Raw genomic sequence first — 25,293 nt, 5'->3', positions numbered from 1 at the left:
CACACTATATCAGAGACCTGCCTCTCACCGTTAGACATCAGGCATCTACTCCCATCCTGGTATTTCTCTGTAAGAATGTGTTATTTGTGTACATTTTCCCTGGATTTTAACTTAACTGACAAACAATAAAGGGGCACCTCAAATACAGGGAGTTTCTGATTTGTGGTCTCTGATTGCCTCAATAGGCCCTGCTTTTACTTTGTTAATTGATCTGAATTAGCAGATTTAGAAAACGGATAGGTGAGCTTGTACTTCGTTGTTCAAAAATGGAGTCTTTGCTTACCATTTTCTGCTTCTTTTTTTCCTAACCGTAAATTAAAAACTTCTTGCTGTAGATTGTGTTGCAGTTGTGGTTTGTGCTGCTCTCTTACACAGACAGTGCCATGGCTTCAGATATTGTGCACAGTGTGCATGATTTCTCCAGTGTGAGACTGGAGCTTGGTTGGCGCCAACCCGACACAGATTGACACCAGAGGCACAGGCAAAATAAACAAAAAGATTTATTTTTCTTCTTCACCTGTGGGGCACGTCTCTTCCCCATTGAACCCCTTAGGCACAACACAGTCCCAAAATACAAATAAAAATCACCCCTAATCATCCTCTTCTTCCCACTCCTCCCAGGGCAGCTTCGGTCACCTCCTCCTGACTCTGGCGCCCTGAGTAGTGGCTGCAGGCTCCTCTTATAGCCCACCCAGAAGTGCTGCAGGTACTCGTTGACCTACTTCTGGCTGCACTTCTGGGTGTGGCTGAGCTCCTGCCCAGATGGGCTCGTTAAGCCGTGCAGCTCTATGGAGCTCCCCTGGCGGAGGCCATGGAGCCCAACCAAGATGAGCTCCAGTGTTCCATGAAAGTGGCCTCGATGCAACCCGGGGGGCTGCAAACAGAGATTCCGAGGGATGTAGCGTGGATCCCATGGCTGCTGCCCTGGATCTAGTGACAAAGGGGCATCCCGGCCAGGCATGGGTCCTGGCCATCCGCCACACCAGGTATTCTAGTTTACCTTGCCAATCAAAAGTAAGTGTGCGAAAGGTGGATTGGTGACTCTAAATTGTCTTCACTGTGAGTGGTCGTTAACGTATGCGTGTGTGGGACCTTTGCACCCAGCAGATGGGCCACCCTGTTTAGATTTAATGATTCTAAGAATATGTCATTGAACCCTATAGACCATCCTGGAAACCAGCCAATCGAGGGGTACTCACTCGTGAACAGAACACATTGAATTTCTTAAATGCATGTCCGAAACTTCGATGTGTGTGTGTGTGTGTGTGTGTCCGTCTGTCTGGCCCGGAAGTGCAAGGCTACAGCATGAAGCTCAAAGAAATCGACTCTGTTGCCAAAGTGAAACCACCAAGAAAAGAGAAACTCACTTAGCTGCTAATCCATGAGTGAGGTGAGCACATCAGCAAAACGAAACCTCCGAGGAAAGAAAACCTCACTTAGCCGCTAATGCACAACCGATTAAATGAAGTGCCAGAATCCATGGTTTCTAGGAGCTTACACAGATAATATAATATAATATAATATAATATAATATAATATAATATAATATAATATAATACAGTGCTATTTAAAATGAAAGAGCAGATTTCAAAAATTTATTTCAAACAAATTGTATAAGATAGACCCACATTCTGCACATCACTGGATAAAGGAAAGATCAAAGTTTAAAAGCCTGCCTAAAAGTACAAGTGCTATTTCTCATTTATAGTATAGTAGCATTCCACTTGGATGTCCAGTGTTACCTGAATGATACCAATCCAGGACAATGGATTGAAAGAGGTGGACAACAAGATCTTGCTCATCGTCTATGGCCTACCAGGTCTCCAGACCTTACACCCTGCAATTTTTATCTGTGGGGGTACATTAAAGAAAGAGTGTTTGTTCCACCTATGTCCACTAATTTTCAAGGTTTGTGACATCAAATTAAGAAAGCTGTGAATTCAGTAACTAGGGACCAATTGACTTTTGTGTGGCAAGAAATGGTCTTCCATTTTAATGTTTGTCGCGTTACACATGGTGCTCATGTTGAGTGCATGCAAACTCAAGGACCATAGGATCAAACTTTGAACTTTCCTCTATCCAGTGATGTGCTGAATGTGTTTCTGTCTTACACAGTTTGTTTGAAATAAATTTTAGAAATCTGCTCTCTCATTTTGAATAGCCCTGTATAATATAATATAATATAATATTCTTATATAATACGCTACCATGGCTATCTGTTTTTCTGTCCAGGATTTTAAATCATTTGTAGCTCACAAACCGTTTAAACTACTGACCTGAAATTTAGTACACATATGCTACGTGACGTCTATTTATCCGCTTTCAGGGTGAAGATTGACCTCCAAGGTTATTCCACTTTTTATTTTTATTTTATTGTATTGTAGAATCAACTCTTGGCAGCGGGTAGCAGGGTGGCCATGCAGTTCATGTGTACGGGTGCCGTTCTCATCCCTACCACTTTCGCTGTCACTTCCTTTACCTCGTCATATCTTAAATCATTCCTGAGGCAGATTGAAGACTTAAGTGCCCTCTTAAGTCAAAAATTAAAGAAACGAAATGAAAAGAACGTACTAAGTAATTGCAACACCAACACTGACTTAATTAATTTTAACACCGAAAGATGCCAACGAAATAAGAGAAGAAGCGGGCCACTAGGGTGGAGAAAAGAAGAGCTGCTCAGGAAGCAGCAAGCGCATCAACCTCTGAACAAACGAATGGTAAACATACAGAGAAAGAAAGAATATGAAAACTAGGAATGCTCAAGTCAAGTGTATTCACTGCACATTATCATGCAGTGTGCCATTACTAGTATGATATGCCAGCAGGTAGCCCTGTTTAATCGTGATGTTGAAAAAGGGAAAATAACAAGCACTTGTGGGTGCAAAACTGACATTAAGGCAAAATAGAAAGATTAAAGGCAGAAGAAGCTCTCAGTCCTCTTGTTGAACTGGTTCTGGAATGACCTCTGATGTTTGGTGGCTTCACGGTTTATATATTATCAACCTGGAAGAGGCAAAGCTTCTTGGTAGAAGAAGAATTGGGTAGCACATTTTCTGACCAACAAGCCTTGGAACTGTGGTTGGAAAAGGGAGAAGTGGTTAGTTACAACACCCCCTCTTTGCTCAGGGCAGAGTATTGATTACTTACCGAGAGCCCTAAAGATGTCCCCCTGTCATACTTGACAAAATGTAAATTGCAAGTTTAATGGCCATTTTCTGGGTTTATTCAGGATAGTCTGCTGTCCCCCAAATATTTTCTTCCACTCTTCACAGTCTTAGTAATCTTCCAGATAAGACCCAATCATGTCATATCATCTAATAGTAATAATATAATATAATAGAACAGAATAGAATAGAATAGAATGCTCTCTAACCTGATAAATCCAAATCAGGGTTGCTATGAGTCAGAGCCTATCCTGACAGTAGTATACGCAATATAGGAAAGAGTCACAGGGACAATTTGGAAATGTGGGAAAGAAAAAAATAAAATTATGTATTTAGAGGAAGACAAACATAAACACACCACACAAACTACGACGAAACATAGAACAGGAGCCAAGGATGCTGCATGTATGAGACAATAGTGCTAACTATGGTGCCATTTGTAGCTTAATATAATATAATATAATATAATATAATATAATATAATATAATATAATATAATATAATAGTTTCTTTTTCAAATGTTCTTAATTCTTTGAGGCAAAATGCATAAGATTGTCCACACATCAATCCGTTTTCTGATGCTGCTTGTTCACTTACAGGTTTGTAGTGAGACAACATTCATCTTAGTAACAAGTAGTAGAAGTAGTGATAAGTGAATGAAATTGCAATGAAACTTAGTGCTTCTCTTTACAAAAACTTCTTGACATAAATTCGCTTCTGGTGAAATTCATGCCATTTACTCGTGAAGAATGATGTTAAGTTCCAGCGTGGAAGTATTTTCACACATTAATTCCTCATGCCCCTTCCTGTCACTTAATATTTAAATAAAGATATCTACTGAAAACACAGTACTGTGCTCAACGCTGCACCTTAGTGTGTCTTCATTTGGAAAATTAACAGCATATCACACTTTACAAAAACATGCCGCACTCCTCCGTGGTAAAATTAATGTATAAGCATAGTTCATCAAGGACATGGGGACACAGTTGGAAACTTGTTAAGGGTAAATTTCACACAACTATTGGGAAGTTTTTCTTCACACAAAGAACCTTAGACACTTGAAATAAGCCACCAAGTAGTGTGGTAGACAATAGGACTTTAGGGACTTTGAAAACTCAGCTTATGTTATTTTGGAAGAATTAAGTGGATAGGACTGGTGAGCTTTGTGGGGCTGAAAGGCCTGTTCTCATCTTGATTGTTCTAATGTAATAAAACAAAATGATTAAATAGGTAGAGTACAGATTACTGGAGAAAAGGAGACAGGTAAACAGGGAAGCATGAATGAGGCTTTAGGGAACCCTAAAAACTATTTTGTGAGTTTCACGTTTTGCAATTGTGAAATGGATTGCAAAATAAGTCTTAGTGTTAGTGACAGTAAACTGTATGCAAACTGAAGCGTATTTGTTTTGCTCAGACAGTAAGAGCCAGCACAATGGGATGTTAGTTGATCACTCACGTCCAAATCTGTACTCACTCACACATCCAGTTTAAAGTCAATTAAAATGTAATTTTTTTATGACATCTGGTAATTTAGGAAACCGTTGAGAGCTTTTATAGAAAATGTTAGCTTGCAGTATATCACAATTTTATATGTGTCAGAAACAGTTATATTGCTTCATACACTTTTTCTGGGAGTTTTTTCTTGTCTTCTTAGTGAGTCAAGCCTGGAGGGCTGTAAAACAACAGGACCGGTTAAAGCCAGTTAATGCATTACCTGTTTAATTATGGGCTATACAAGAAACAGAGTGTTGTTATTGCTTTTGTTATCTTTAGACCTTCTTATGCAGCTCAAGTTCACATGGATCTGATGTCTATTCCAGTAGTGCAAGGCGGAAGCCACCTCTAGACCAGATGCCAATCCATTGCCAGGGACACTCATTTCTGATAGCCCAGGTTAGAGTTTCCAATAGCTAGAGAATATCTCATGGGAAGAGTGCGCAGGCACCACTCAGACTTTGTCCATGTCAAGACGCACCTGCAGGACTCTGGAGCTGTGAGACATTAACTGTTAGAAAATCAAAAACGTTTCTGATGTTAATAATCTGGTTGCATTACTTATGGAATGACATGATAATCTACTTAATGTATTTCAATAGCTTTGTATTTACTGCAAAACATTGGCACTAATCAGTAAATGTTTTTTTGTGGATATGACTCTGTGTTTCTCCTGAAACGCCCATTGAAAATTCACATGAATAGAATGATATTGAGATATGTGACATCTCACAAATGGTAACTAAGATAATCCCCACGTCATGTGAAGACAGTGAAGTCACTTCCATCTGCTCTTTGTTTAGTTTTAGACTAGATCCAGTTACATTAAAGTTACTGTTTTCTTGATCTAGCAGAGATTTTTCACGCTTTTCTCTTTTCCATTCTAGGCCACTTCCAGAAGACTCAATGGCTCTTATGGCAACCAACCAAAGCAACGACACCGAGGACTCTGAGAATGTAGTTAGCAACAACTTGTCTACTGGGTTAGGCACTTTCATTCTTAGTTTAGTCTTCTTTATTGGAGTCCCAGGAAACCTTTTCATTATTTGGAGTATTTTATTTCGAACTCGGAAACGCTCAGTCACCTGCTTGTTGATCCTTAATTTAGCCTTCGCAGATGGCGGCTTAATGTTATTGACACCCTTCTTCACCGTCTACCTGGCACTGAGGGACTGGATATTTGGAGAGTTCATGTGCAAATGTCTCTTTTACCTATGCTGTATGAACATGTACGCCAGTATATTTTTCATCACTCTTATGAGTCTTGATCGTCTTGTGGCTGTAGCCTGGCCTCATCAAGTGCCTTCCATCCGAAGGAAAAGAATAGTGGTTAAAATTTTGATTGTACTTTGGTTGGTCACATTCATATTTGCAATTCCTGCTGTGATGTTTCGGCACGTCACTACTACGGACAACAGCACCCGAAGGCTGTGCAGTGCTCATCATCCGTTCCGCAAAGATGAAGTCTTTCAGTACAGCTTTGAGACAGTTTTTAGCTTTATAGTGCCTTTCACAATCATCCTGAGTAGCTATTGTTACATTCTACACCATCTCCGGACTTCCAAGTTTCAGCGCAAACTGCGCAGTGAAAATCTGATCCTTGCAATCATTGGAGCTTTTGGTTTCTTCTGGTTACCTTACCATGTGGTCAACATCATACAGGTATGGTTTCTGTTGCCATTTTGGTCTGTTTACAGTATATTATCTGTGAGAAATACTGAATATTAGTCACGACAAAATGGTAGTAATTTGTGGGGCAGACACACCTTCTCACAGTTGTGTTGAATCAGAATGAGGATAATCATAAGCGTGTTTCAAAATAAGAAATATTGTGCTGCTGCGGCACCCTGTGTTAATATTGCTATTAGACTGTTTGGTACATTCATAACGCCCCCCCCTTTTTAATTTAATACATATTGGTATATCCCTAGCTCTCTTTTTGCTGCTGGTGCTGCTGTAGTCATTACTTTACCTTCCACCATATTGTATTTTAGATTAAGGAAATTATCACTCTTTTACCTTCAAGTTGTCAATGGTTTTCATGTCCTAATACTTTATATGACTTCTTGCCAGAAATCTACATTAAAATATACGGATTCTCAGCCTTTACTTTCTTGGTCAGTAAAGCTATCTGTCCACGTTCACTACAATCAACAGGGCAACGCACACTCTGTACAGAAATGGGTCCTAGGATAGAAGCTTCACTAATTCGGCGTTTGGGGACAGAATAAATATAATAATTATAATTCTTTAGAAGGGCGGCACGGTGGTGCAGTGGGTAGCACTGCTGCCTCGCTGTTAGGAGACCCGGGTTCGCTGCGTGGAGTTTGCATGTTCTCCCCGTGGGTTTCCTCCATGTGCTCTGGTTTCCTCCCACAGTCCAAAGACATGCAAGTTAGGTGCAGTGGCAATCCTAAATTGTCCCTAGTGTGTGCTTGGTGTGTGGGTGTGTGTGTGCCCTCCGGTGGGCTGGCGCCCTGCCTGGGGTTTGTTTCCTGCCTTGCGCCCTGTGTTGGCTGGGATTGGCTCCAGCAGACCCCCATGACCCTGTTGTTAGGATATAGCGGGCTGGATAATGGATGAATTCTTTAGAATAAGGTTAATAAGATAAACTAGCCAACCCGCGGCGTACCATACGCCGCATAATCAGGGCGGTTTTTTAATGAATTTTAAGCACAGGGAGAAAATTAACATTTGAAAAATCGGTAATGTAATAAATCGGCAAGAAAAGCAACATTGTAACAATGCACGGAACGAACCAACACACAATCGTCCGTGACTGAAAACCGGCGGATCGTCCTCGCGCCTTCTGCTGCCAGACGGAGGGATGGGGTTCCGCGCGGAGAGTGGAACGGGAGGAGAGAAGGACGTCCATTCAGCTCTGTCCGTTATGCTAGTCTGCTGATTTCTCGTTCAGTATGTACTGCCCGGTCATGTGCCCACCTCCAACTTGTCTCTTGAGTCGTCGTCTTTACACAGTCCAGATGTACATGTGACTGACGTGGACTTTTCATTGCTCTGTGCGGTTTTGGCCGCTTTTCTATATATAATCCACCAAGACACCTGACCACAGTAGTAGCGAGGTGGGAGGGGGGTGCGTACAAAGTGCAGGAGCATTTAAGAAGACGCATGTTTGTCGCGACGCAACCAGTGGGAGCGTCAGGGACGATCCTGGGTAGACGGCCGCCTTTGTGCGAATGTGGTTTCGCCGCCCTACGTACCTATTTTCTATTATGATATGACGGATATTACTATTACATGTACTACTTCAAACAGGATTAAGACGGTGTTAGGGTTAGAGTCGGGATGTATAAATAAAATTTAATTTCAAACGATTAATTTCAAACCAAACCAGCCTAGATTAGAAAGCCGGTTTATTTAATCGTTCTAAGCGACAGGCAGCTCTGCACACAGTGACAGTCAATTCAGAGATCGCCGCAGCCCCGCTGTCTTTTGCCGCTTCTCTTGACTCGCAATCCCATTGAGGAGCGTCACGCGTCTCACATGAAATCTATCGCCTTCGCGACGCAACTATGAAACATGCAAGTTGAACGTTGACTAAGGGACTACACACATTTAGAGAGCGTGTCGTAAACGCATGGTAAGCAATGGAACCGTTCAGACAGAGTGTGCGATGAGTCGGCGACCATCAAAGGCTTTTGCGCCTGCTCGCGCGAGCAAATCGCTATGTATGTGGAGTCCCTAATAGGCATCAACGCATCGACTACAATACACACCACACGCAACTTTGTCAAACTTTGCTCACTGCAAACGCCGCCGCTGCTATAGTCGTCGGCCGCCCTCAGACTTTAAAATTCAAAGGCGGACAGCCGCCGGTCGCAGCGTCGCCGGCTGCTGCACGTCTCCTCAACGGCCGCCTTTGAGTTTGGCCGCCCACGTGCGGGGCACGTTTTTGCCCGTCGCCAGGATCGGCCCTGGGGAGTGCATGAGTCGCGCTTAGTGGGAATTCCACGGTTTGCAGCCCGAATGGGGCTCAACGGCTTACCCACGCCGGGTAGACACACGGTCAATGTCATGCATAATTATTTATTGAATGCTAAACACTTCTGGAAAGACGCAGTTGTCTAAAAAGGGAGGGTTTGAGGATACAACAGAAAGTGAATGAAAAGATGGAACTGTAGACTTTTCATTGCTCTGTGCGGTTTCGGCTGCCTTTCTATATATAATCCACCAAGACACCTGACCACGGTAGTAGCGAGGTGGGAGGGGGGTGTGAACAAAGTGCAGGAGCATCTAAGAAGATGCATGTTTGTCGCGATGCAATTGCTGTATGTAGCGTGTAAAACAGTTTGCCATGGAGCACGTGGTGGAGCGTCATAACCGAAAACTCAGTTTTTAAAGACTGCTCACTTCATTGTGTTTTAACCTCAGTTGTAAAGGATTGTTTTAAGGATCCCATGGGATACCCCTCGTAAACCGTTTGACACGCTGCACCATAGAGTCCGGACGTATTCATGTAATCAGCGTATTGTTGAGCAGACTGTATAACAATGCCTCTGTGACTAAGAACAACGGACACCACGTCACCGAAGTTATCCCAATGTTGGCAAACAAAGCTAAGAGCCATGTCACGAAGTTTGAGAGCAACAGTTTCGTCAATGACATTTCTTCAAAAAAACCCGACTGACAGAAACAAACAGTTACCTGAAGCAGGAATTTCCATAACATTGAAAGAATTGTTGTTTCCATGAAATACATTTGCAGCCATGGAGGGCAAAAGAATAGTCAACGTGGCTCACAGCTGGGTTTGGACCGAAGCACAGACCAAAGCAAGTGAGTATGTGTTTGATGAGCTGTTTGATTTGGCGGGCAGTGGTCTGAGGTGCGTTCCTGAGCACGTGGGAGGAGGGGTAGAGTTTCTGGGCGGGGCTTCGTTGTTCCTTTCGCATGGTTTTTCATGGTGGGCGCGTTGGTGTCGAAACCAAAAAGAATAATGAAAAGTCAACATGGCTTAGACGTGCATGTGGACTCCTAGCACAGACGAAAGGGGCTAACTGGGTGGTCGGTGAGTTTTTGCATCCGGGCACATGGGCAGGCAGTGTGAATGCCTGGAGAGCGAGGGTAGACGCGGGCCGGTGAAAAAGGAGTGTTAGTGGGTAGGAAAACGTCTTCCGTGTTCCTGCAGGAGCATCTAAGAAGACGCATGTTTGTCGCGGATGCGAATTGCTGTATGTAGTGTGTAAAACAGTTTGCTATGGTGCAAGCGGTCATGCGTTGTAACTGAAAAATCGGTTTTTAAAGACTGCTTACTTCATTGTGTTTTAACCTCAGTTGTAAAGGATTGTTTTAAAGATCCCATGAGATACCCCTCGCATGCTGCATATGGCGATTCACCTCCACGAGAAACATGCCTCTATGAACAGACAACGTAGCTCGGAGGTGCATGACATGAACATGACATTAACCTGCCCTGCACCGCATGTGGCCTCCACGACAGACGAATATAAATGACGCCACTTTTTCTGTGTCCTCGCGTCCGACTTGGTGGCCGTGGCCCTGCGAGTTGTCGTCGTATCCAATGGAGTTGGTGGGCGTGGCTCCTTCCTTCGTGCGCCATAGGTGTCTCACTTGTTGGCGGCTTAGTGAATCCACGCCCCTTCCGGCGTGCTTTTCATGGTTGTCTTGCCTTAGTGAATTATATATATAGATTCTGTCTAAATAAAGCTATCACCAGTTGTTTACAGAATCATCCATTATGTACTTTGCTGGCATCTTACCTCGCTCTCCAAGAGAGGCTAAGTGCTGCAGCATACTCCAGAAGCCCAGAGCTTCTTCTTCAGCAGCAGCTGCTCCTACTAAATTAGCCCAGCCATCTTGTCTTGGTAGACCTTTCTGTTTTCAGTCTCCTTGTACTGCTGTATCAGCATCTGGCAGCTTCCGTAACTAAAGACTTAAGAAGAGGACATCATGACTGAATACTACTGAGGAAGCAACGACTTGCTGTGAAGCATCACTTATGAGCTGTTTTTGGCATGGAAATTCTGTTTGGGCCATATCAAAATTTTCCAATATGTATACAGTCTTCTCTAATGTAATCATTAACTGACCTAATAAATAATTAAATATTTGACTTGCTTTTGCTAATGACTAGTGATATATGCAAGTCAGGCACCTCTGACATTAGAAACAAAATTAACAATTGGATACTGGCGCTTGGTCTGTCTCAGGTGGCATCAGATCATTGTAATACCCTCTGTGTATTGACTGTGCAAAAAGAAAGAGATTACGACAGAAAAGCAAACTAAGGTCAATGCCAGTGAGGAAGAAAATGAGCATTTTAAACTGTGCCCAAAATGTGAAGCAATAATCCAGGTCAAAAAGAACATAGTGAGAGGGTCAGGAGCCAGAAAGTTGATAGATATTTATTAGCCAATATGAAAGACAAAAATCTAAGTCAGGAAACTAAAAACAAGTCAAAACCAAGAAGTCAAATGTGATAGAACAAGGCGTTTCCAGTACAATGAAGAAACAAAGCACTGAGTTTTCCACAGTTAAAGAAAAAAAAAACACACAAGCATGGTCTTGAACTGCAAGTGTGACATGCATGATTTTATTCGGCCCTGATGAACTCACCATTTCCCACTAAATGCTTTGCAGTTTTGTTTCTGGGTTGTACTGAAAACACTGATCTCTTGGTTTTGACTTGTTTTAGTTTCCTGACTTTGACTTTTGTTTTACCGTGTTTCATCATCCATACTGAACATGTGTTCATTTGAAGAAAGATGAGTCACTACTTCAAGCTGCCTCTGTTTCTGTTAATCTGCGAAGATTCAATGAACATGGGTGACACATTGCCATTCCAGGAACTACATTTTTACATATATATTTTACATTTTATATATATATATATATACTAGACATTAAGCCCGTTACAATAACAGGCGCTAGAACAGTATTGCATAAACATTAGTAGGAACAGTCTATATTAAATGGCAAGGAACCTTGACCTCATTCTGTTTGTTTTCTTAATTTTTTTTGTTAAAAATATTTTTGCAAGAAGCCTAAAGTAAAATAATAATAAAAATAAAATAGAAACGTACTGTATATGACAATACAGTAAGTATAATTAATATTGCCTTAGTGTAAAACTTTGTAACAATCTGTAATACACAATATCTGATGAAGATATTTAGGAAAAAGTTTTTATTTTTTTACCTCATTAAATTTTTCTATAAAATTTCATTATAGACAACATTTTTTGTAAATACTCTGTCAGAGTTTGGCAACAGTTTGCCTTGTTCAGGACCATCTACAACAGTGACAACAACATCTGTACAACTTGTAACTCTTGATAATGCAACATATAACTGACCGTGGCTGAGTACTGGTTCTGGCAAGTAAATGCCAACTTTTTGCAAGGTTTGCCTTTGAGCTTTATTAATTGTTATGGCAAAGACTAATGTAACTGGAAATTGTCGCCTTCAAAAGATAAAGGGTAAATTAGTAGAGGATGGAGCCAAATCAATATGGGGAATATTCTGACGCTCATTTTGTTTTTCTTAAATCGATCTATTTGCTCGTATTTTTCTTTGTCTTTGAGCCTTTCTTTTGTTGATGTTTTCTTGCTGAGCTGACCGTTCTTCCAGGAGATGTTGCTTATATACGATTTGAGTGTCTGTGTCTTTTGTCCTACTTGACGTGTCCATTTTTTTGGGTGGCATGTTGTTAGTAGATAGTTAGTTAGTAAACATGCACGGGGCAGTATGTGTGGTATCTCCACAGCAACAGATTTTATGTGCGCAGCCGCGACTACCCAATCAGCACTCTCCCCAGCAATGATGTCTTTTATTTGCTTATCATGCGCGGCCGCGGCTACGCCATTCACTGTTTGCCCAGCTTCCAGTGTGCATGCGTACACGGTACCGTGCCCCGTACACACACGGACACCTGGACACACACAGGGGTTTCATTAAAGAGGATATATATACTGTATTCTGCTCAAAAAAATGAAAGGAACACTGTTTAATCGGAGTATAGCATAAAGTCAATGAAACTTGTGGGCTATTGATCTGGTCAGTTAAGTAACAGAGAGGGTTGTTAATCAGTTTCAGCTGTTTTGGTGTTAATGAAATTAACAACAGGAGCACTAGAGGGGCAACAATGAGACGACCCCCAAAACAGGAATGGTTTAACCGGTGAAGGCCACTGACATGTTTCCCTCCTCATCTTTCCTGACTGTTTTTTCACTAGTTTTGCATTTGGCTACTGGTAGCATGAGGCCATACCTGGACCCTACAGAGGTGGCACAGGTAGTCCAACCTCTCCAGGATGGCACATCAATATGGGCCATTGCCAGAAGGTTTTCTGTGTCTCCCAGCACAGTCTCAAGGGCATGGAGGAGATTCCAGGAGACAGGCAGTTACTTTAGGAGGACTGGACAGGGCCATAGAAGGTCCATAACCCATCAGCAGGACCAGTATCTGCTCCTTTGGGCAAGGAGGAACAGGATGACAGACGTGAAAGGGTCTGGAGAAGCAGAGAGAGTGAGAGAGACAGAGAAAAGCAAACAATCAAGCACCGCGCGGGAAGCATATCGTATATCATTGAGGAGTTTTATCTAATATGTAATACATGCTCCGATTGGGTAGCTTCTAAGCCATCCACCAATAGAGTCCCTTGTATGAAATCAACTGGGCAAACAAATTGAGGAAGCATGTACCATAAATTAAAATACCCATTGTCCGCAGAAATCCGCGAACCAGAGAAAAATTCATGATATATATTTAGATATGCTTACATTTAAAATCCGCGATGGAGTGAAGCGAAAGTCGAAGCGATATAGAGGGATCACTGTACAATAGTAACTGTATAATACGTAACGCTGTGTCTAGGCGTCTGAAAGTCAGACTCCAAATTTAATTCTAAGAATTTTTTACAGGTTAATATAGCAAAGGAAAACTGTTCAGCTTCCGAAAAATTCTCGTCTGTTTTCATCTGGGCCTATTTCAGGAATGGGCCTAATGCTGCAGCATCAATAGCACCCACCTTAATCTGGCCCTGCTTACACTGAAATTTTGTTCTTTGATTAGTTTTGTTCCAATGCACTGAAATTCAATACTATACTATTTTCTATGCCACTTAATCCTGAGCAGGGTCTTGAGATGAAAGTCAATATTTGTTTTTTAATGTTACCTTACTTTATGTTAGAAAAAAAATGGTTGCTTGGTCTCGTCCGATGCGAGAGATGGACGTCTGAAGTGGAGCTCCGCTAGCAGTGGTGTTATTTTTCATATTATTTGCTTATTGTCCTGAGATATCCTGCATTTATTCAACCAGAGAGAGACTGCTACAGTATATGTAAGCACATATAAACATGGCCAACAAGAAGGGGGGTTCGAAAGAATCGAAAACTAAAGCTACACCCAAGCTGCAATCAGCAAGCCCCGGTTCTAGATACGGCCTTTCAGAGACAGATCTGGATCAGATGGGCGAAAGCACAGACTCCTCGGGACCACGGTCCGCTACATCATCGCCGGCTGAGAGCCAAAAGGGGAGCGAAGGTGCGATCGTGAGTGCAGATCTGGATAGCTCGCTGATTGGAGAAGATCACATGAAACTGGAAAGGGCCTTGAAGTCCGCGGCTTCAATTACGCAAGCCTGGAGCAGCGGGGACACCGGCTACAGCAAAGTCTGCTGCTTCATCTACGGTACAAGAAGGCACAATTGAACTATCTGAACTGAAGGTGTTGCTCGCTGTGCTCACGCAAGATATAAAGAAAAGCGAGAAGGCTAATGAGAAAGCAAAGGCACATGAGAGACTGAAACAGGGATTGAAACAGGAGATGAAACAGGCCAATGAATGGCTGCGACAGGAATTCCAACAGACAAATGAAAGGCTGCGACAGGAATTCCAACAGGCAAATGAAAGGCTGCGTCAAGAGGTGCAACTTGAGCTTCGACAAGTGCTGGGTAAAATTGAAGAGCACATTCAGGAAAACTTGGTTAAACTGAGCACACTTACTGATCAATTGGAGGATATCAAGGAGACATTCACGAATCGGGTTGAAATGGCCGAATATTTAGCTGCTAGTGCCGAGGAAAGAGCAGTAAATGTCAGTTCCGAATGCAAAAAACTCGGAGAAAAACTTGGAGACAGACTGGCTGCTTTAGAAGATGGGAGTAGAAGGTATAATGTCAGGATTGAAGGTCTGCCGGAGAATAGAGAGAGTTCAAACCCTGTGAAATTCGCAGCTGTGCTTTTTTCTAAAAAAATCAGGGACGACTTTAAAGCAGAATCTGAGATAGCAGCGGCTTACCGCGTGGATCAAACACCGTCAGACCCTGACCAAGATCTTTTATAGTTCGTTTTGAACGATTATCATTTAAGCTAGAGGTGATGGCACTCCTCAGAAACAAGGAAGATATTATATATGAAAATAACCACATTCGTATCTTCCCTGACTTCTCTCCAGCAACAGCTACTAAACGCGCAGCCTTCTATAATATTAAACAGCGGTTATGGCAAGCCAGTGTCAAATACAGCCTCCTGTATCCGGCAAAACTGAAAGTGGAATGGCAGGGTCAATTCTATGTCTTCGCTAGCAAGGAAGCAGCAGAAAAGGAATTAAGAAAGCTGATCCCGGGACTATTCTGATACATAATAGTGAGTCATGGCGGTTAATGATAAAGCAAAGATTAATAATCTTTTGTCTGATCTATTCGTTTTAAAATACGGGTTTTATCAGCATATATTCTAATATATTCTCATTATTACTTAGTATTACTAGGGCTATCTGTTTATGTTTTATTGTGCTTAATTATTCTTTTTTTTTTCTCTCTCTTTTTCTTTGCTAATTATCTCATCTCTACCCTAAACGAGACTTTCAATATCATACCCTTGGTTTACTGTTATTGCTATTACTGCATTAAGACTTGTTATGCTTCTTCTGGACACATTTTTAACACCATCCCCCGGGTTTATTATCTGGGTGTATCATCTTAATGCACTAAAATTGCTGAAGACTATATATATATTTTAAGTGCAAAACTCCTTTTTTTTTTTAGAGATATCTCTATCTTTTAACCCTAAAGCGCCGCTGTATTGGAGCTTGTTTTGCTTTGGATGCACTCTGTCTCTGGGTATGTCAGAGGACTGGAACTGTGTGAAGTGGGTTTTAGCCTCACTTGGGGAGGCAAAAAGGGAGGGTGGGGTTTAAGGGGGGGGAGAAAGAGAGCAGGCCTGATCTATACCTAATCTATCCTCTCAATCTTTATAATTATAATAAGACTATAAAATGACATCAAAAACTCAGAATCAGTGTCTCCATGATGGGACAGTTAACTTCGTAAGCTGGAATGTTAAAGGCCTGAATCACGAATTAAAGAGAAAGAAAGTACTCTCTCACCTAACAGGTCTAAATGCTAAAATAGTATTTTTACAGGAAACCCACTTACTAAGCAAGGATCAGTTCCGGCTGCAAAAGACTGGACTGGCCAAATGTTCCATTCTAGTTTTACAAAGAAAACTAGAGGTGTGGGAATTCTCATACATAGAACAGTACCATTTGTAGCATCAGATGTAGTATTGGATCCTGAAGGGAGATATGTAATGGTCATGGGAGACTTATCTAACTGTAAAATGATTTTGATAAATGTTTATGCACCTAATGTTGATGATAAGGAATTTATACAAAATTTATTTGCATCCATTCCCAATCTGAACACTCATAAAGTTATAATGGCTGGGGACTTTAATTGTGTTCTAAATCCACTTTTAGATAGTACTTCCTCCACAGGGGAACGCATCTAACACCAAAAGATAATTACAAAGTTTATAACTGATCACAACTTATCAGATCCCTGGAGGTTTTTAAACCCAAATTCAAGAACATATTCTTTCTACTCACCAGTACATCATTGCTACTCAAGGATTGATTACTTCTTTATAGACAATAACTTCTTGCCTAAGATTAAATCTTGCAAATACGATGCTATTGTTATTTCTGACCATGCACCTATGATCTTGGAGCTAAATTACTAAGCCCCATACACTCACCCCAGATGGCCTCAACCGCTTCTATTAGCTGAGAGAATTGTACTGAATTTATATCCAAACAAATCAAATTCTTTCTAGAGACAAATACATCCCCGAGATCTCTGCAGGAATACTCTGGGAAACTCTTAAGGCCTTCTTAAGAGGACAGATTATCTCATATCTTTCCCACAGAAATAAATCCGAGCCAAGAAAGTAGCAGAGATAAAAGCGAAATTACTAAAATAGATGAAGAACATGCCAGACTACCAAGCGAGACTCTACATAGGAGGAGGCAGGCTCTACATTCAGAATTAAACCTCTTGACAACTTAAGAAACTGAACAACTAATTTACAAATCCAGACATCATTACTATGAACATGGAGAAAGCTAATAAGCTTTTAGCTCAACAAATTCACAAGCAAGAAGTGCATACGCAATCTCGGTAATCACTAACACAACGGAGATAAAATCATCGAACACAAAAATATAATGCACACTTTCAGAGACTACTATAAATCCCTATATACTACTGAGTTTAAAGAAGACAATATACAATCTAATGCATTTCTGGATACATTACAGATACCACAAATAGACGCTTTAGTGTGGAGGAACTTGATAAACCTCTGGCATTATCAGAATTACTAGATGCTATAAAGTCACTCCAAGGTGGAAAGCAGCAGGCCCTGATGGCTACCCTGCAGAGTTTTACAAGAAATTCTCCGCTCAGCTAGCTCCCTCCTATTAGCAACATTTACAGAAGCCAGAGATAACCAATCTCTTCCACAAACCTTTCGCCAAGCACTAATCACTGTCTTTCCAAAACAAAATAAGGACTTATTACAATGTGCATCATACAGACCAATTTCACTTCTGAATAACGACGTTAAAATACTCTCTAAAATCATAGCTAGAAGGATGGAGAAAGTGCTCCCTCGTAATATCACAAGACCAAACTGGATTTATTAGGGGCCGCACTATCTTCAAATCTTCGACGCCTGTTTAATGTAATATACTCACCAACTAAATCAAACACCCCAGAAATATTATTATCATTGGATGCAGAAAAAGCATTCGACATGATTGAATGGAAATACCTTTTACTATATTGGAGAAGTTTGGGTTTGGCCCAACATTTGTGCATGGATTAAATTACTGTATACTAACCCAGAAGCTTCAGTTTGCATCAATAACATTTGCTCAGACTACTTTAAACTAGAGCGTGGCACTAGACAAGGATGCCCTTGTCACCGCTGTTGTTTGCATTGCCATTGAACCACTGGCAATACATTGTCGAAATACTGATCAGATAAAGGGGATTAGCAGAGAAGGACTGGAACAGAAAATCTCATTATATGCAGATGACATGGTACTGTATATATCGGACCCAGAAAATTCTGTGCCTGCAGTCTTAGCAGCACTCACAGAATTTCAAAAGATCTCTGGTCTCAGAATTAATCTGAATAAAAGTGTACTCTTTCCAGTGAATTCTCAAGCATATAATATTAGATTAGACACCCTACCTTTTATCATTGCAGAACAGTTTAAATACCTAGGGGTAAACATCACAAGTAAACATAAAGCTCTTTATCAACAAAATTTCGCTCTGCATGGAAAAAATTAAACAAGACTTGCATAGATGGTCAACCCTTCATCTCACACTAGCTGGAAGAATTAACACTGTTAAGATGAATATTCTTCCTAAGCTCCTTTTTATTTCAAAACATCCAATATACATTAATAAATCATTCTTTAAGCAATTAGATTCAACAATAACCTCATTTATTTGGAATTCAAAACATCCACGCATCAAAAGAGCGACCCTACAAAGACAAAAGGCAGAAGGCGGCATGGCTCTACCTAACTTCCAGTTTTATTACTGGGCAGCAAATATACAGGCGATAAGAACCTGGACACAAATAGAAGAACATACACAGGCTTGGACCACAATAGAAGTAAAATCCTGCAGTACTTCTTTGTATTCCTTGCTCTGTGCTCCAATAAACACACGCTATCGGCAATACACTAATAACCCAATTGTGCTCCACTCACTTAGAATCTGGAACCAATGTAGAAAGCATTTTAAGACGGAGAAGCTTCTATCTGTGGCACCCTGCAAGAGAACCACCTCTTTCAACCTTCACAAACATATGCAGTTTTAATATCTGGAAAAATTTGGAATTAACTTGCTTAGAGATCTTTATATAGACAACGTCTTTGCATCCTATGAACAATTACATTCCAAATTTAACATTCCAGCTACACATTTCTTTCACTATCTTCAAATCAGGAACTTTGTTAAACAGAACCTTCCAGATTTTCCTCATCTTGCACCCTCATCCACTGGAAAAATATTGCTCAATCTCAAGGACTTAGACTCCATCTCTACAATATATAAAATCATTTTACAATCCCTTCCTTTCAAAGATCCAAGAGGACACTGGGAAAAGATCTCTCAATTAATATATCAGAAAAGGAGTGGAAAGTAGCAATGCAGAGAATTCACTCGAGCTCCATATGCGCAAAGCATACAATTATACAACTCAAAATTATATATCGAGCACATCTGTCTCGACTAAAACTCTCAAAATGTTTCCAGGGCATGATCCAACCTGCGAACGTTGCAACCAAGCCCAGCCTCACTGGGTCACATGTTCTGGGCCTGCACCAAATTAACATTATTCTGGACAAAATTTTTAATTACCTTCAGACAGCCTTGGACTCACAATCCCTCCTAACCCATTAACAGCTGTGTTTGTGGTTCTTCCAGAGGGGCTTAAAGTGGAGAAAGACAAACAAATTGTGATTGCATTCACTACACTTTGGCACGCAGACTTATTCTGATAAACTGGAAGAACCCAAACTCTCCTCTTTTAAGTCAGTGGGAAACCGATGTGTTATATTATTTGAAATTGGAAAAAATCAAATACTCAGTTAGAGGATCTGTACAGACTTTTTTCAAAACATGGCAGGATCTAATCAGTAATATTTTAAAATAAGTTTATAAAGCACAGAAAATTTATTAATTTAGGTATGTTTACAAGCCTTAAATTTTACGCCATTTGGCTTGCTTTCTCTCTCAGGGTGGGGATCGATCTGTTCTTAATAATTTTTTTTTGTAAAAACTTGATTGTTTTGTATGGATTGTAATAAAATTAATAAAAAATAAATAAAAAAAGAAAAAAAACTTAATGCGAAAAAAAAATTTCCATAATTATTCAGTTCCTGTTTTGTGGACTGCGGTGGGCTGGCTCCCTGCCCAGTGTTTGTTTCCTGCCTTGCGCCTTGTGTTGGCTGGGATTGGCTCCAGCAGACCCCCGTGACCCTGTAGTTAGGATTTAGCGTGTTGGATAATGGATGGATGGATGCTTTGTGGAATATCAAAGTTTATAAATGCAAAACAGATTTGCCTAACAAGGACACAGTGAAGTATTTAAATAACTGGCACATTTACCGGATAAAACCCCAGAGTTAAGGCAGCATTGATCAGATTGTGAATCTAGAGGAAAGTTGTGAAAATTAAGATTAAAGAGAATTCCACAGAAATTAGAAAAATAAAATGATACAAATGCACACATTAGTAAAAGAGCACAAAATAATATCCAAATGTTTGGATGTCCCATTAAGTACTGTTATTTCAGTTTTGAGGAAGTGTAAGTTACGTCAAACTACCTAAATCCTGTCCAGAAAAGGTTAGGCTTCAAAACTTTCTTCACAAACAAGAAGGAGAATTGGGAGAGAAGAGTCCAACAAGCACTTTCAAGGAGCTACAGAGCTATTATCTGTACTTGAGGCAGGAGTAAATGTCCACTACTCAATTGATCTGAACAAAAATTTGAGCACAGAAGAAGTAATTACTCAAAAAGAACCATCTGATAGCATGTCTGCAGTTTGCCAAAGTTATTTAGAGTAACCCAGTTGTAATCTGGGAAAAGATTTTGTGGTGAGATGAGACCAAGATAAGAGAATTTAGGCCAGAGTTCAAAGAGATATGTGCATGTGTGGAGCAAATGCAACACTATCTGAAAAAACATCACACCTACAGAAATGAAGAGTGGTGGGGCATTTTGCTGTGCATCTGCTCTACTTCACAATGGATTAGGCATCTGGTTAAAATAGAAAGAAGAATGAATTATGAAAATGTAAGCAAAGAGAACTTGCTTGAATCTACTAGAAAACTGAAGCTTCACCTTTCAACAGGGCATTGATCGTAAAACTCAAGGCCGCAGTAACCTTGGAATGGCTCATAAGAAAGAAACTGTGAACATGCTACAATGAATTAGAGAAAGCCTTGGTCTCAGTTTGATTGAGAATACATGGCACTGTTTTGCAGCATTATGTACCAACCTTCTTTCTAACCTTGCCCACTCTGGCCTCCTAACCATACCTCCTTTCAAATTGGCTAACTATCTTTCCCACCTAATGGCTAATGTTTGGTGACAGTACAGATGTAAAATAAGATTAGACAATACTAAGTAACAAAGGATAAAGTAAGGTCCGATGGCCTGGAGGACAGAAAAAACAAAAATAGCAACAATTTGCAGGGGTTCAGAGGCCACGAGACCACCCAGCCCGCACTGGGCATTCTAACATAAATGATCTAAATCAGTCCTCATGTTTTCCAGGCTTCACATGGAACAATTAGAAGGCGATGGTCATGTGGACTTCTCGCCTTTAATCCATCAATGTAGGGATATCACGGTGCTTTGATCAGGTGGTGGGGGTGAAGATCACCAGCACAGATAACCAGGAAAAGAACAGCAGAGAAAGTAAGGGTTAGCACAGATTGCAGAGGCATGATAAAAATGATAATTAAATGCATATACAGAATATCAGGGTTATACTAAAATGAAGTTATGAGGGAGCCATGTTAAAGTAATGTGTTTTTAGCAGTTTTTTAAAGTGCTCCACCGTATCCGCCTGGCGAATTCCTATTAGCAAGGTATTCCAGATTTTAGGTGCATAAAAGCAGAAGGCCGCCTCACCACTTCTTTTAAGTTTAGCTCTTGGAATTCTAAGCAGACACTCATGTGAAGATCTAAGGTTGCGATTTGGAGTGTAAGGTGTAAGACTTTCCGAAATATAAGATGGAGTGAGATTATTTAAGGCTTTGTAAACTATAAGCAGGATTTTAAAGTCAATTCTAAATCAAAACTGGAGAGATGTGCTTGGATTTTCTTTTCCTAGTTAAGATTCTAGCAGCTGTATTCTGCCTGACAGGAGAGTGTTACAGTAATCTAGTTGACTGAAAACAAAAGCGTGGATTAATTTCTCAGCATCTGGCAATGTTATAAGGGGTCTAACTTTTGCTATATTTCTTAAGTGGAAAAATGCTGTACTAGTAATCTGATTAATATGTGTTTTAAAATTAAGGTCAGAGTCAATTGTTACCCCTAGATTCCTTACCTCTGTTTTGATTTTTAATCCTAATGCATCAAGGTTATTTCTAATAACCTCATTATATCAATATTGCCAAACATTGATATTTCTGTTTTCTGTTTATTTAGTTTAGAAAATTACTACTCGTCCATTCAGAAACACAAGTAAGACATTGTGTCAGTGAATCAAGAGAGTCGGGGTCATCAGGCACTATTGATAAGTACAGTTGTATGTCATCAGCATAGCTATGGTAGCTCACGTTATGCTCCGAGATAATGTGACCTCACGGAAGCATGTAAATTGAAAAGAGCAGCGGACCCAGGATAGAGCCTTGTGGAACACCGTATAGAATATCATGTGTCTTTGAAGTATAATTACCACAACTAACAAAGAATTTTCTACCTGCCAGGTAGGATTCACACCAATTTAAGACACTGCCAGACAGGCCCACTCATTGACCAAGGCAATTTCTAAGAATATTGTGATCAATGGTATCGAATGCGGCACTCAGATCTAGGAGGATGAGAACAGATAAACGGCCTCTTTCTGCATTTACCTGCAAGTCATTTACTACTTTAACAACTGCAGTTTCTGTACCGTGATTTGTTCTGAAACCCGACTGAAACTTATCAAGAATAGCAAGTTTATTGAGGTGGTCATTAAGCTGCTTAATGACTGCCTTCTCTAGAATTTTACTTAAGAAAGGCAGGTTAGAAATGGGTCTAAAATTTTCAAAAGCAGAGGGGTCAAGATTATTTTTCTTGAGTAGGGTTTTAACTACAGTAGTCTTAAGACAGTCTGGGAAGACCCCCGTATCTAATGACGAGTTTCCTATGTCAAGAATATTATCATTAGCACGCCTGATACTTCTTTGAAAAAACTTGGTATTGGGTCGAGGATGCAGGTGGAGGGTCTCAGTTGAGAAATTATTTTATATAATTTATGTAAATCTATCCTGGTGAAAGAATTTAATTTGTTTAAAATGGAGTACCGGAGTTTAAGCGGTTCAGTATTGGGGAGATGTACTATATTATTTCTAATATCATTAATGTTTTAATTAAAAAAATATAGCAAAAGCCTCACAAGTTTCATTGGAAGTATTTTGGAGGCATTCCATTGAGTGACCTGGGTTTAGCAGACAATCAATCGTAGAGAATAACACTCTGGGATTACTAGCATTGTTATTTATAATTCTAGAGAAATAACAGAGCGCCTCTCAAGACGGACTGTGTTGTTGTATTCTGTTATTTTAACCTTCAATATATCATAGTGGATAGTTAGTTTAGTTTTTCTCCATTTATGCTCAGCTCTCCGGCATGTTCTCTTAAGATCAGACACTCTTTGGGTCTTCCATGGTATAACAGTACTAAAAGATTATTTAACTATATTTTCAGGTGCAACTATGTCAGCAGCAGCTCTCACCTTAATATTAAAATTTTCCACCTTAATATTTATATTATTCTCACTATTGTAGTAAGCACTACAAATGAACTGGTTGCTTAAAATGTAAAAATGCAATTTCACCTCATTCTCTGAAACCATTTTTGCTGGTGAGGACTGCAGTGACAGCAAACTAAGCTGGTCAGCCAAGACTTCTCTTTGCACAGCTAGAAATGTCTTCTTATCATGGGGAATTCCAGTTCCCACCTGTGAGATGTAATTCTTTCAGGTTGTCCTTAGTCTGTCTCAGGGACTCTGCCCAGTGGGACATGCCCGAAGCAGCTTTAGTGGGAGTCACCCAGGGGGGCATCCTGATGACATGCACAGAAGACCTCAACTGGTTCCTCTCAATCTGGAGGAGCAGCAACTAAGCACTGAGGCTCTCCTGAGTCACTCTATCACAGAGTGTTAGCCCAGCCACCCAGCAAAGAAACTTCCTTTGTACCACTATGGTCATTACCCACAGTTACGAGGAATGTAGATAGACTGGTAAACCGAGAGTTTCTTCTATAGACTAAGCTCCCACTTTACCACCATGAAGTGGTACAGCACTAACAGAACAGCTGCTGCTGCTAATATCCACTTGTTCATCTCATGTTCCTTTATCCATCACTCATGAACAAGATCTCTCCTCACCTGGTAATAGCAATCCACTTTTTTCCAAGATAGGACCATAACCACAGGTTTACGCTCCTCAACAAATTGCACAAGTGCATACCAGAGGTCAGAGTCAGATGTGGCAAAGTGGACAACATCATCTGCATAAGGCAATGATGCTACCCTAACCACCCCAACTGGACTCCTTCACATCCTCAGCTATGCATTGATATCTTGTCCATGAAAACCATAAACAGGAGACAAAAATGATAGAGCCCAACACCCAAAGTGGACAAATGTGACTTTATACTGGTTAACCAAGAAGCTCATTACAGGGGCAACGTATGTTATGATGGAACAGCTTAAAGGGAAGCCCAATTAAAGTATCCTGCCACTCCTGAGTGTGGCTGCCCCATAAGCCCAACAACTTCTCAACAGTCAAAACAGGCTTAACACCATAAAGGCCACTCACATGTCTAAGGAAATGGACATTATGAAAAAAAGAGCATCAGACCTGATATGTGATGTGGAATAAACAATTTTAGAATAACTTTAACACATTAATTGCCACAAATATTCCTTCATTTCACTTTTACATTTTATATGTATTAAGCAATTAACAGATAAAGTGGAGCATCCAAGGAGCTACATTACATTTGGATAAATCATCCACTTTACTTCATTTTACATCAGCTCTTCTGCCTGAATAAATTATTGTTCTTTACCTGCAGAATGATCTTTTCAAAAAAAAAATATATATATATATATATATATATATATATATATATATATATATATATATATATATATATATATATATATATATATATAGTGATAAAGTAGCCCAGACACAGACAGGCAGACACCGGAAGTTCAAAACGCACACATTTACTTACAATTGAATAAAGTCCTGTACAGCACACAGTGCCCCTGCACCAAACACCCTCCATCTCTGGGCCTTTCACTGGTCCTTCTAGGGCCGCCTTTAATCCTCTCTCCTGAGCTTCATCTGCTTCCTCCCAACTCCGGCTCCTTCATTGTAGGAAGGAGGTCCCCTTTTATCTCCACCTGGATGTGCTCCAGATGCCCCTTGATGAACCTCCGCCGACACTTCCTGTTGTGGTGGAAGTGCTGGCTTCCAGGGCTCTAGAATCACCAGGCACCCCTTGGGGGAGGCCACATGTTTCATTTTTAAGATTTTATGTGTAATTATTGTGCATCTC

General features: G+C 40.5%; 1 protein-coding gene across 1 annotated transcript in view; it reads left to right on the top strand.

The window, feature by feature from the left end:
• The window catches only part of ltb4r2b (leukotriene B4 receptor 2b), a 95,471-nt gene that overhangs the window by 65,824 nt on the left and 4,354 nt on the right, over positions 1–25,293 (top strand). Inside the window, exon 2 of the mRNA XM_039745706.1 lies at positions 5,546–6,320. Coding sequence (XP_039601640.1) covers positions 5,565–6,320 — 756 coding nt within the window. The 5' untranslated portion in view covers positions 5,546–5,564. The remainder of the gene's footprint in view (positions 1–5,545; positions 6,321–25,293) is intronic.

Source organism: Polypterus senegalus, chromosome 1 (genome assembly GCF_016835505.1).
Source record: "Polypterus senegalus isolate Bchr_013 chromosome 1, ASM1683550v1, whole genome shotgun sequence".
Taxonomy (NCBI): domain Eukaryota; kingdom Metazoa; phylum Chordata; class Cladistia; order Polypteriformes; family Polypteridae; genus Polypterus; species Polypterus senegalus.
This window is presented reverse-complemented; position numbering and strand designations above follow the sequence as displayed.